This window comes from Hemitrygon akajei, chromosome 11 (genome assembly GCF_048418815.1).
Source record: "Hemitrygon akajei chromosome 11, sHemAka1.3, whole genome shotgun sequence".
Lineage (NCBI taxonomy): Eukaryota > Metazoa > Chordata > Chondrichthyes > Myliobatiformes > Dasyatidae > Hemitrygon > Hemitrygon akajei.
The window spans coordinates 152322487-152332818 of NC_133134.1; the positions used below are offsets into that span (position 1 = coordinate 152322487).

A 10332-nucleotide genomic window follows, 5' to 3' on the forward strand; every position below is an offset into this window, starting at 1 on the left:
TTCCCTCTGCCATCAGATCTCTGAATAGTGGATAAAACCACAAATACCACCTCACTGTTTCTCTTTTGCACTAACAGTAAACTGTATTTTATTGTAACAGTAATTTTTTAATGCCTTGCACTGTCCTACTGTGTCAGAGCAACAATTCACAACATATGTCAATGATAATAAACTTGATTCTGAAATAATTTTTATACAGTTACACTTCTTACTTTTACAGTATATTTTTAAATGCTAGCTTTTATTCAGTGGATTAAAATATCAATATACTGTAAATAGTGTATTACTATACAACTGGAATAAGTTCAGTGATTCTTATTTCTGTAGGCACCGCCCACAGCAATGATAAGTCGTGAAGATTTGAATCCTGGTCCTTCACACTTGAAATATGTAACCGAAGATTATTCTTATACCTCAGCCAGTGTGATCCCACAGACTGGAGTTAATGTTCCACTCAGACAAGAATCTTGGTGTACTTTGACGCTGGCGTAAATTACAGTCGTTTTTGCAGCTTTTCTGCATCTATCATTGAGTGGATAATCCAAATACCCGAAGGAACTGAAAGAGATAACATGAACCCAGGTATTTGTATTGTGTTTTTCTGTTTGGTGAAATGCTATCTGAATATCCCAGCACACACTTCTATTTCCATCTCTGGGAACAAGCCTTATTTGTAAATCAATTAATTCCAACATCTCCGGCAACAAGCGATCAAGTGAAAAGTATGCTGTTCATCTCAAAACTACAAATGAAATCGAAACCATTTTAAAGTTGTCTTCTTGTAAACTACTTGTGAGTGCAATTAATTTCATTAGATCAGTAATAACAACTGATCCTGTTAGGCTAAATAACTTAATAATTTAAAGGGAAAGTGCGAACAGAAATTATTGTATGTTATGTTGAAATACTGGTTCTTTCAATGGACATATTTCACATTTGTTTTGAATATTTTAATGTTATACTAAGGTGCCGTCAGTTCCTTTTTAGAAGTTTTACAGTACTTTGCCTTTCAGATTAAAAAGATGAATTCATTTGTCTATAATCTATAAATATATAAACAAAATCAAGGCTTCCAATCTCTACATGGGAATATTCACAGATTGTTAATGGGAAAATAGGATTTGGCAGCATTTGGCATGTGAAATATGTTGTAGAAAGGTTATTATAACAATGCTAATGTTTTGCATATTCAAAAAATACTAAAGCTCTATTTACCTCTGAGACACTGTTGTAAATACAATATAATAACAACACAGTTTTCATCAATTGTTATGTGAGAGCTAAACTGGGAAGCAAACTAGGAAAGCGATGTTTACTGTGGATTTGCTAACTTGCAAGCTGAACTCTGAGGTACAGTGGAGAAATCACTCTAAGCCGTAGAAAATCTATTGACAAATACACAAGATACCTCAAAAGAAATTGAGTCGTTCTCCATATTGATTATTTGTATAAAAAATCACATTTTTTTGATTCTTACTTCATGTCTAATGGTCTATTCAGAATATTTATTAGTTAAATGAAATTTGTGCAAACCAATTAAGCCATTAAATTAGTGGCAGACATTGCGTTATCAGCTTGGATGTATTTCAGCATCATTATATTACTGGTGCTAATAAACAGAAACCTGAGAGACTGTTTTCCCTTCATTTTAATGGGCATGCAGAAAGAAGTGGTTATCAATCTGAAAATTTAATGATAGCAAAATATTGAGTTAAAATAAGTGTTCTCTTAGGTTACAGATGAATGAAATGTATTTTTAATTATGCAAAATATGGCAGTTAATTGCTATATACCATTACAAATTGCCAACCACATGAACTGTAACTGCAAAGAACGAGATTAGCTTTAGAAAATACATTAATGAAGTGATTTGAACATCACAGTTTGACTCCTGTTATTGATCTTCAATTTACTGACTGTATCACACATTTTTATACATTTATCTAGAGTATTGTGCACATTTCAGAAGTCTAATTAGTTTATGATTGATATGGACAAGAAAATGATTACTTTCAGTAATTTTGCTGTCAAATGTTTCATCCTTACAAGGTTGACAATAAATACAAATAATTTACTGAATTCTGTTTGGAGTTACAAATTGGACATTACTGTTACATTTGCCTTCTTTGCATTACTTGTCCATTGGAGTTATGTTTTAAAATTAATGATCAGACGATTGTCTACATTAACGATTATCGATAGTGGCACTAAACAGGACTTAAGTGAATTTGGTTCAGGGTTTTTAAAACTCTGAATCCCCTTCTAATTTTTCCCAGTTTTCCCAGAATTTATTGTTACTTGATAGATTACAACATTTGCACCACCAAGCAGCAAACAGATTCTGTCTCAGAACAGAAAATGCTTCAAGTAGTTCAAATGGCTCCGTTTATTATCAGAGAAAGTATACAGTGTACAACCTGAAATACTTGTCTTCACAGACATCCGTGAAGAACACCAAAAGAATGAAAGACATTAGAACCCCAAAGCCCCCTCTCCCTCTCCCCTGCGCAAGCAGCAGTAAGCATCAATGCAACAACCTCCCCACTCCCTCCCTGCCCGTTTCAACAAAAAGTGTCAGTGCCTACCACCCACTCAGCAACAGCAAAGCACTCAGAGAGAGACAACAAAAATTATTGTTTACCCGACACTTGGACATGTCACAGGCTCTCCCTCTCTCTCTCCCTCTCTCTCTCTCTCTGTCATGGCACAAAGACTTATCAGCAAAAGGAGAGGCTGTTACGATACGACAATCTGCTGCTTCACTTTTCCATACATCCACAGCAGCAAAATCCTGATGTTCCCTCTTCCATGACTCCTCAGTCAGCGACACTGGCCGTCCACAGGGCCACACCGCAGAGGCGGCATCTTCGAAGCTGTGCCTGGAGAATGTCGGAAAACAGACGGCCAACAAGCTCCAGGAACGGGAAGTCATCCGCCGTAAAAAAAAAAACACAGTTTGAGTGCCACTTGCAGATCAGGACCTCGACCTAACTCCAGCCACCTTAAAAAAGAAACATAAAGAGACGTCAAAGAGAGGAATTTAAACTTTCTATACTACCCTGGTTTTTGCCAATGACATGACCCTTGAGTACTTCTCAGAAGGGCATGTCCAAAACATCAAGGTCCTAGAGAGTTTGTGCAAGAAAACAATTTTGCAGCAATTCTATAGCTTGTCACACCAGACAGTCAGCCATTCTTGTCTGGCGCATGGTGTCAAGATTAGTCTCCTTTTAGATTAACCGGGTCACAATATGAACGTTCCTGACTCGACCCTTGTTTTTTACGAGGCTGAGTGGCTAGCTCAGCGCTCAACCCGGCACAGGTGGAAAGCGTGCCTGGGGGCGGAGGGGGGGGGGGGGGTGGCGACCGGGTTCGAACTTGGGAGCCTTCACTTCCGAAGTCGGGTGCTGATTCCACCAGCCGGCATTGCAGTAATAAACTCAACAGATGGAGCAGGAGTCTTCTTTGGGCTGGGCTAAAACCATCCTAAACAGCTAAGATTTTTAAACTGACATTATCCCTTAATTCATTATTTCCTGTTTTTAAATGAATCCTCACAAAATGTTTTAATTAAGCTTGACAAAACTTAATATTTAAGAGAATGTAAGAGGAGATGGAAGACTGATCTCAGACCTCAGCAGCTTTGCGGCTATACCCTATTCATGGGGAAGTCTTCGGGAGTAAACCCTAAGGCAACTCTCTATGTTGAATTCAATGCTGACAGGCGACTCCTGGTGCCCAACTGTATCAGTCTCTACCTTTCCTCCGGATTCCACAACTGCGTGGAGAGGGAGAGGCTGCTACATGGGCAACAGCTTGCTCTTCACATCATACTGCCCTAGCTTGCATATCATGTAACATCCATGGTCGAACTTGACACTCGGAAGGCCTCAAGAATTTGAGAGAAGCTTGGGTAAGTACATGGATGCCAGGGGTATGGAGTCCAATGGTCCAGATGTGGGTCAAAGGGACTAGGCCGACTAACAGCTTGGCTCAGACTTGACAGGCTGATGGGCAAACACGAGGAAATCTGCAGATGCTGGAAATTCAAACAACACACACAAAATGCTGGTGGGACACAGCAGGCCAGGCAGCAACTATAGGGAGAAGCGCTGTCGACGTTTCGGGCCGATACCCTTCGTCAGGCTGATGGGCCTGTTTTTGTGCTGTAGTGTTCTATGACTCTTTGACTTCATCAAGAAGTATCTATACTGCCCCAGCTGTGAGAAAAACAGGCATTGTTATTCCAGGACTGGGGATGATAATGTGGATCGCAAAAGTGGAAACTGGATCCCCCTGTCTATCATTGGGAAGCATTGTGAATTTTTTAAAAATCATCTGCCAGATTGGAGTTTCCGATTTGTGGGTATCAATGTTGATAAGGTTGTTGAGAAATATAGTAAGTTAGCTTCCCTTAATGCCACATGTCATATAGAGAATCATGATAGGGATGAGGCCAGTAAGGCCAAGGTCACTATGAGGAGGAACAATTAGAGGGATGTTGAATTTCACTGTTGGAGTGGACGAGGTGATCAAGCGATTGGAACTCAGTGTTACAAGAATCCAATCGGTGAATAAGGGATCTTATACCCTTTAAACAGTCTGAATATATTACAGCCCTACTCCTGCAGTCAAACTTATATCCAGTAAGGAACACATTGGCCTTGGCCAGAGCCAGTTTAGATAGGTCACATGGAAGATGTGGGTTAGCAAGATATTCGCCTCAGTGAAAAAGCAGTGAATATTCAGATATAATATGGTTCCAGATATTTTATATACATGGGATGGAGTGGCTGATTTTATTCTTTTTAAAGAACAACTTGTTTTTAAACATCAAGCAGGATTTGCTTGGATCCCAGATGTCAAAGACAGGTGTGGTGTTGGCTGTCTCATTTCACTTTGAAAACAACATTTTCTGGGCAGTTTTTATCAAGAAATCTAATAAGTACAGACACTTGGAATCAATCATAGATGACAATCTTGACATTACTGTTGTCTAATTCCTTGGTTTTATTGATGCAGTGGGCTATCATTTTCAGAAAACTTGAGAATATTGGATTTTTTAAGTATCTACAAAGGTACGAAACTTTATTTTGTGGGCCACCACATTTACTGCTTTTTTCGGAATGAATAAACATTAAGTATTTAATGGACTGTTTTATATTTTTAGGTTATGCTATGTTAGTGTTTTATGTGTTACTTTTAACTTTTATATCTTATTCTTGCAATTTTATTTTTCATTTTAAACATAGAACATAGAAATCTACAGCACATTAAAGGCCCTTCATCCCATAATGTTGTGCTGACGATGTAACCTACTGTAGAAACTGCCTAGGATTACACTACCGCATAGCCTATTTTTCTAAGCTCCATGTACCTATAAAAGATCGTATTGTATCTGCCTCCACCACCGTTGCCAGCCTATTGTTAAAAATAAATGTTAAATACTGTATGAGCAATTTTAATCTGAGCACATAAAATTGTGTTAAAATGGCAACTGATATCTCAAATGGTTCAAAACCCTAGCTCTTTATTTTTGGGCAGCAATCTAACTGGTGTGACTCTTAATTTATCTCTTGGCTAGTATGGTGGCTATGCGAACAAGCCAATGCCACTGCTGGAAACCAAACAAGGGGAGTTATTTTGTATGACATGTGCTCTGATCAGTCCAACAATAATGTTCAAAACAGTCGAAGAAAATGTATTCGATCCTTTATTAGCAACTAGCAAAACATACAACCTTGAAGCGATGAAAGTTATTAAACAAAACTAGTGACATTAAATGTACTTAAGCGATTTCAAATGTAATTAAGTGGTCAACAAAAGATATGACACCCACTGATCCTCAGCTCTAAACTGAGAACAAAGCATGAATATGTAACTAAACCTTCACTTTTACCATGCCCCCACCCATATGACTAGCTACCATAGTAAACATAATTAACGCACAACACAGAATACAATGCAGTTAGAAAACTGATGTATGGCACCTTCAGCTGGTTTAAGTATCTCCTTAAATAGGTCCTTTTATTTTAGAGAGCAGACAACTTACTTAAAAAGTCGAAATAAGGTTAAGTAATATTGTCCTTTTTAGCAAAAGGCGTCATCAAAATTCACAGTTCAAGGTAAATTTATTATCAAAGTACATACATGTTACCATGTACCATTTAGTTTCTTGCATGCAATCACATTAAGTACAAGAAACAGAACCAATGAAAGACGACACCCAACAGGATAGATAAACAGCCAATGTGCAAAAGACAAGAGACTCTGCAAATCAAAAAGGAAAAAAAAATAATAATAAAAAGCAATAAATATGGAGAACATGAAATGAAGAGTCCTTGAAGAGAGTTCATAGGTTGTGGGAACAGTTCAGTGATTTTTCAAGAGAAGTTGAGTGAAGTTACCCTTCTGGTTCAAGAGCCTGATGTTTGAGGAGTAATATCTATTTGTGAACCTTGTGGTGCGAGTCTCCTGTACCTCCTTCCTGATGGCAGCAGTGAGAAAAGAGCATAGCCAAGATGCCCTCCATCTAATTAGTGACTGGATGAACATGATTCCCAGTTTCCCTACCTCCCATCTAGTGAACAATAGCCAAGGGAATGAGCTTGGCGGAATCAGTGGGGAAAGACAACCCTGTTGAGCTTGACTGGCGTTATGAAGGGACATGAGACATGCAAAATCGGAGGCTCCCCTGGACTGTTGGTGAAATCCCACTACCTTGACTGTTTTCTCACTGACCCAGTGTGACAAGTCTGAGAGACTCTTGCTTCTAGTCAGATTAGGTCCAAAACTATAGATTGCTATCCACACCAGGATGGACTGCAAGATTAACAAGAAGATTTCTAAGAATAAAGATTTTGTTGTTACTTCGAAGTGTTCAGAATATTGCACAAGAATTGGCTGCCAGTCATATTCACCCCTGTCAGTGTCAGTAGAACCGTAGAGTTACTCATTCCAACTTGCCTTTGCTAACCAAGTTGCCCATCCTAAACAAATCCCATTTGCTCATTTTGACCCATATCCCTATAAACCTTTCCTATTCAGGTACCTGTCTAAATGGCTTTTAAATATACTTTACCTGCCTCAATCACTTTCTCTGGCAGTTCAGTCCATATATTGACCACCTTTAAAAGTTGTGAGAAATTTATGCCCTCCTGTTCTCAACTCCCCAACCCTGGGAATAAGACCGAGTCCATTCACCCTATCTAGCCCAGCCCAGCCCAGCAACCCACCTATTTAACATTAGCTAAATCACAGGATAATTTACAATGATCAATTATCCCACTAACCGGTATCTCTTTGGACTGTGGGAGGAAACCCAAGCACTGGAGGAAATCCACAGTAACAGGGTGATGCACCATCAATAACTCTCGGAGACGGGAGGTGAACGATAGGCTTTTATTAGCTGCAAGAGATCACGATTAGCAGCAAGAGACCACCACACAACATCCTGGAGACTGAGGGAGGAGCAGTGTCTCCAATCGCCTTTATACAGGGGTCTGTGGGAGGAGCAACGGGAGCAGTCAGCATAGGGGCGTGTCCAGACAGGTATACACAGGGAGAACGTAAAAACTCCTTACATTTGGTGTCAGAATTGAACTCCAGAATGTCTCAAGGTGTAAAGGTGTCACAATTCTGTGGCGTAAAAGAGGTGTTATTTTTATAGTGATTGGAAAATTATATCAAAGAACATTTAGATGAATGCCTCCGTAACACTGGAACATACAATTGCTTGGTATTTCTGAAAATCATGGTAGGTTCACATAGAGTTCCGGGTGCACTTAGATGGTGGATGAAATAAAACAAAGCACTTCAACGTTGCTTTGCACCTAAAGATACAAAAGAAGAGTGCAGGAGACAGGCTAAGTGTGCAATTAGGCTACTTGTGTAATGAATAAATATATAACTGGACTCAATACCAGAACAGAGCACAATGAGGCTCCCTGAAGAATTGTGCCTCTCATTTACTTTGGAGTTATTTCAGGCATAACAACCAAATTTACACTTTTAGTACCCAACTCTAATCTCAATCTGTATGTGGATAATAAATCATCCTAGTTGTAGGAATGCATACTTACCTTTCCAGACTTCCTAGGTAGCTTGTAGATCTTCCATTGTTTGTTTTAGCTTAACTTATTTAAGGCCTACAGGGAGCTCGTGTGAAAATGAAAGCTCAGGAACTGCTACCTAGAGCCAACTGTGTGAGAAGAATGAATTAATCATAAAGCTGAAATATCGAAGACTAGAAATTTTACTGCGGTTCGTTTTTCAACACATATCTTGGGTTGCTACAGCACATGCCCAAAGCAGGGGACCTGAGAATGGTCAAATATTGGACCTCCCACCTCAATGCAATAAAAAAGGTGAATATGCTGGAACTTGACACCTCCAGAAACATACAAAATGTTGGAGGAACTAAAGAGTTCAGGCAGATCCTATAGAAATGAATAACTTACCTACTGCCCGTTAAGCTGCTGGTGTTTAGGGCAGCAATGAAGGTCCTCCATTTCTGACTGTGGCTTCATTGCTGTTTTTGTAACAATTTTTTTTACCCCTGAACCTGAAGGATGAGTGCACCACTCTTTGTCTGGCCTCTACCCTTTGACCTGTTTGGCATGGGCGACCCTGCCAAGAGCCCAACCACAAGGCCCTGACTCTTGTCAACATAGCTCTCTGGGTCATTGAGGCATGCAAGCCTCCAAACCCTTAGACAAGGTTGTTCTGGTCCTCTTGGAGGACGGAAATGAATTAAAGAGTTGACAGTTTGGGCTGAGACTCTTCATCAAAACTGGAAAGGAAGGGGGAAGAAGCCATAGTGAGAAGGTGGGTGAAAGGGAAGGAGTACAAGCTAGAAGGTGATAGATGAAGCCAGATGCAATGGATAAGGGAGCATGGAGTAAGAAGCTGGGTGGTGATTGATGGAAAAGGTAAAAGGCTGGAGAAGAAGGAATCTGATAGGAGAGGAGAGTGGACCAAGGGAAAAGGAGGAGGGGCACCATGAGGACTTGAGAAGGGAAGTGCTAAGAAGGTTCCAGATTCCTTGGAATCCTTGCTGAAAGCTGAGTACTTGCAGCATACAGGAACCAAAAAGCACTGAATGGAACAATTCAAACACAAGGAAATAGTACAGATGCTGGAAATTCAAGCAACACACACAAAATGCTGGTGGAACGCAGCAGGCCAAGCAGCATCTGTAGGAAGAAGTACAGTCGACGTTTCAGGCCGAGACCCCTTGTCAGGACTAACTGAAAGAAAAGATAGTAAGAGATTTGAAAGTGGGAGGGGGAGATCTGAATTGATAGGAGAAGACAGGAGGGGGAAGGATGAAGCTAAGAGCTGGAAAGTTGATTGGCAAAAGGGATACAGAGCTGGAGAAGGGAAAGGATCATGGGACAGGAGGCCTAGGGAGAAAGAAAGGGGGAGGGGTGCACCAGAGGGAGATGGAGAACAGGCAAGGAGTGATAAAAAGAGAAAAAAGGGAAAAATAATAAATAAACAAGCAAACAAATAAATAAAGGGATGGGTTAAGAAGGGGAGGAGGGGCATTAACGGAAGTTAGAGAAATCAATGTTCATGCCATCAGGTTGAAGGCTATCCAGACGGAATATAAGATGTTGTTCCTCCAACCTGAGTATGGCTTCATCTTGACAGAAGAGGAGGCCATGGATAGATCAGAATGGGAATGGGATGTGGAATTAAAATGTGTGGCCACTGGGAGATCCTGCTTTCTCTGGCGGACTGAGCGTAGGTGCTTAGCGAAATGGTCTCCCAGTCTGCATTGGGTCTCACCAATATATAAAAGGCCACACTGGGAGCACCGGACACAGTATACCACACCGGCCGACTCACAGGTGAAGTGTCGCCTCACCTGGAAGGACTGTCTGGGGCCCTGAATGGTGGTGAGGGAGGAAGTGTAAGGGCAGGTGTCGCACTTGTTCCGCTTACAAGGATAAGTGCCAAGAGGGAGATCGGTGGGAAGGGATGGGGGACGAATGGACAAGGGAGTCGAATAAGGAGCGATCCCTGCGGAAGGCAGAAAGGGGGGGTGGAGGGAAAGATGTGCTTGGCGGTGGGATCCCATTGGAGGTGGCGGAAGTTATGAAGAATTATACGTTGGGCCCGGAGGCTGGTGGGGTTGTAGGTGAGGACAAGGGAACCCTATTCCTAGTGGGGTGGCGGGAGAATGGGGTGAGGGCAGATGTGCATGAAATGGGAGAGATGCGTTTGAGAGCAGAGTTGATGGTGGAGGAAGGGAAGCCCCTTTGTTTAAAAGATGACATCTCCTTCATCCTGGAATGAAAAACCTCATCCTGAGAGCAGATGCGGCGG

The 10332-nt window shown here is 41.0% G+C and overlaps 1 protein-coding gene across 7 annotated transcripts in view; it reads left to right on the forward strand.

Moving 5' to 3' along the window:
* The window catches only part of gata5 (GATA binding protein 5), a 28840-nt gene extending 26761 nt beyond the window's left edge, over positions 1-2079 (forward strand). For 6 of the 7 annotated variants that reach the window (XM_073061940.1, XM_073061937.1, XM_073061939.1 and 3 more), the window contains exon 7: positions 328-2079. In XM_073061940.1, the coding sequence (XP_072918041.1) occupies positions 328-492 (165 nt within the window). In that variant the 3' untranslated portion in view covers positions 493-2079. The remainder of the gene's footprint in view (positions 1-327) is intronic. The other variant, XM_073061942.1, reaches the window with a different exon arrangement.
* Positions 2080-10332: the final 8253 nt, after the last annotated feature.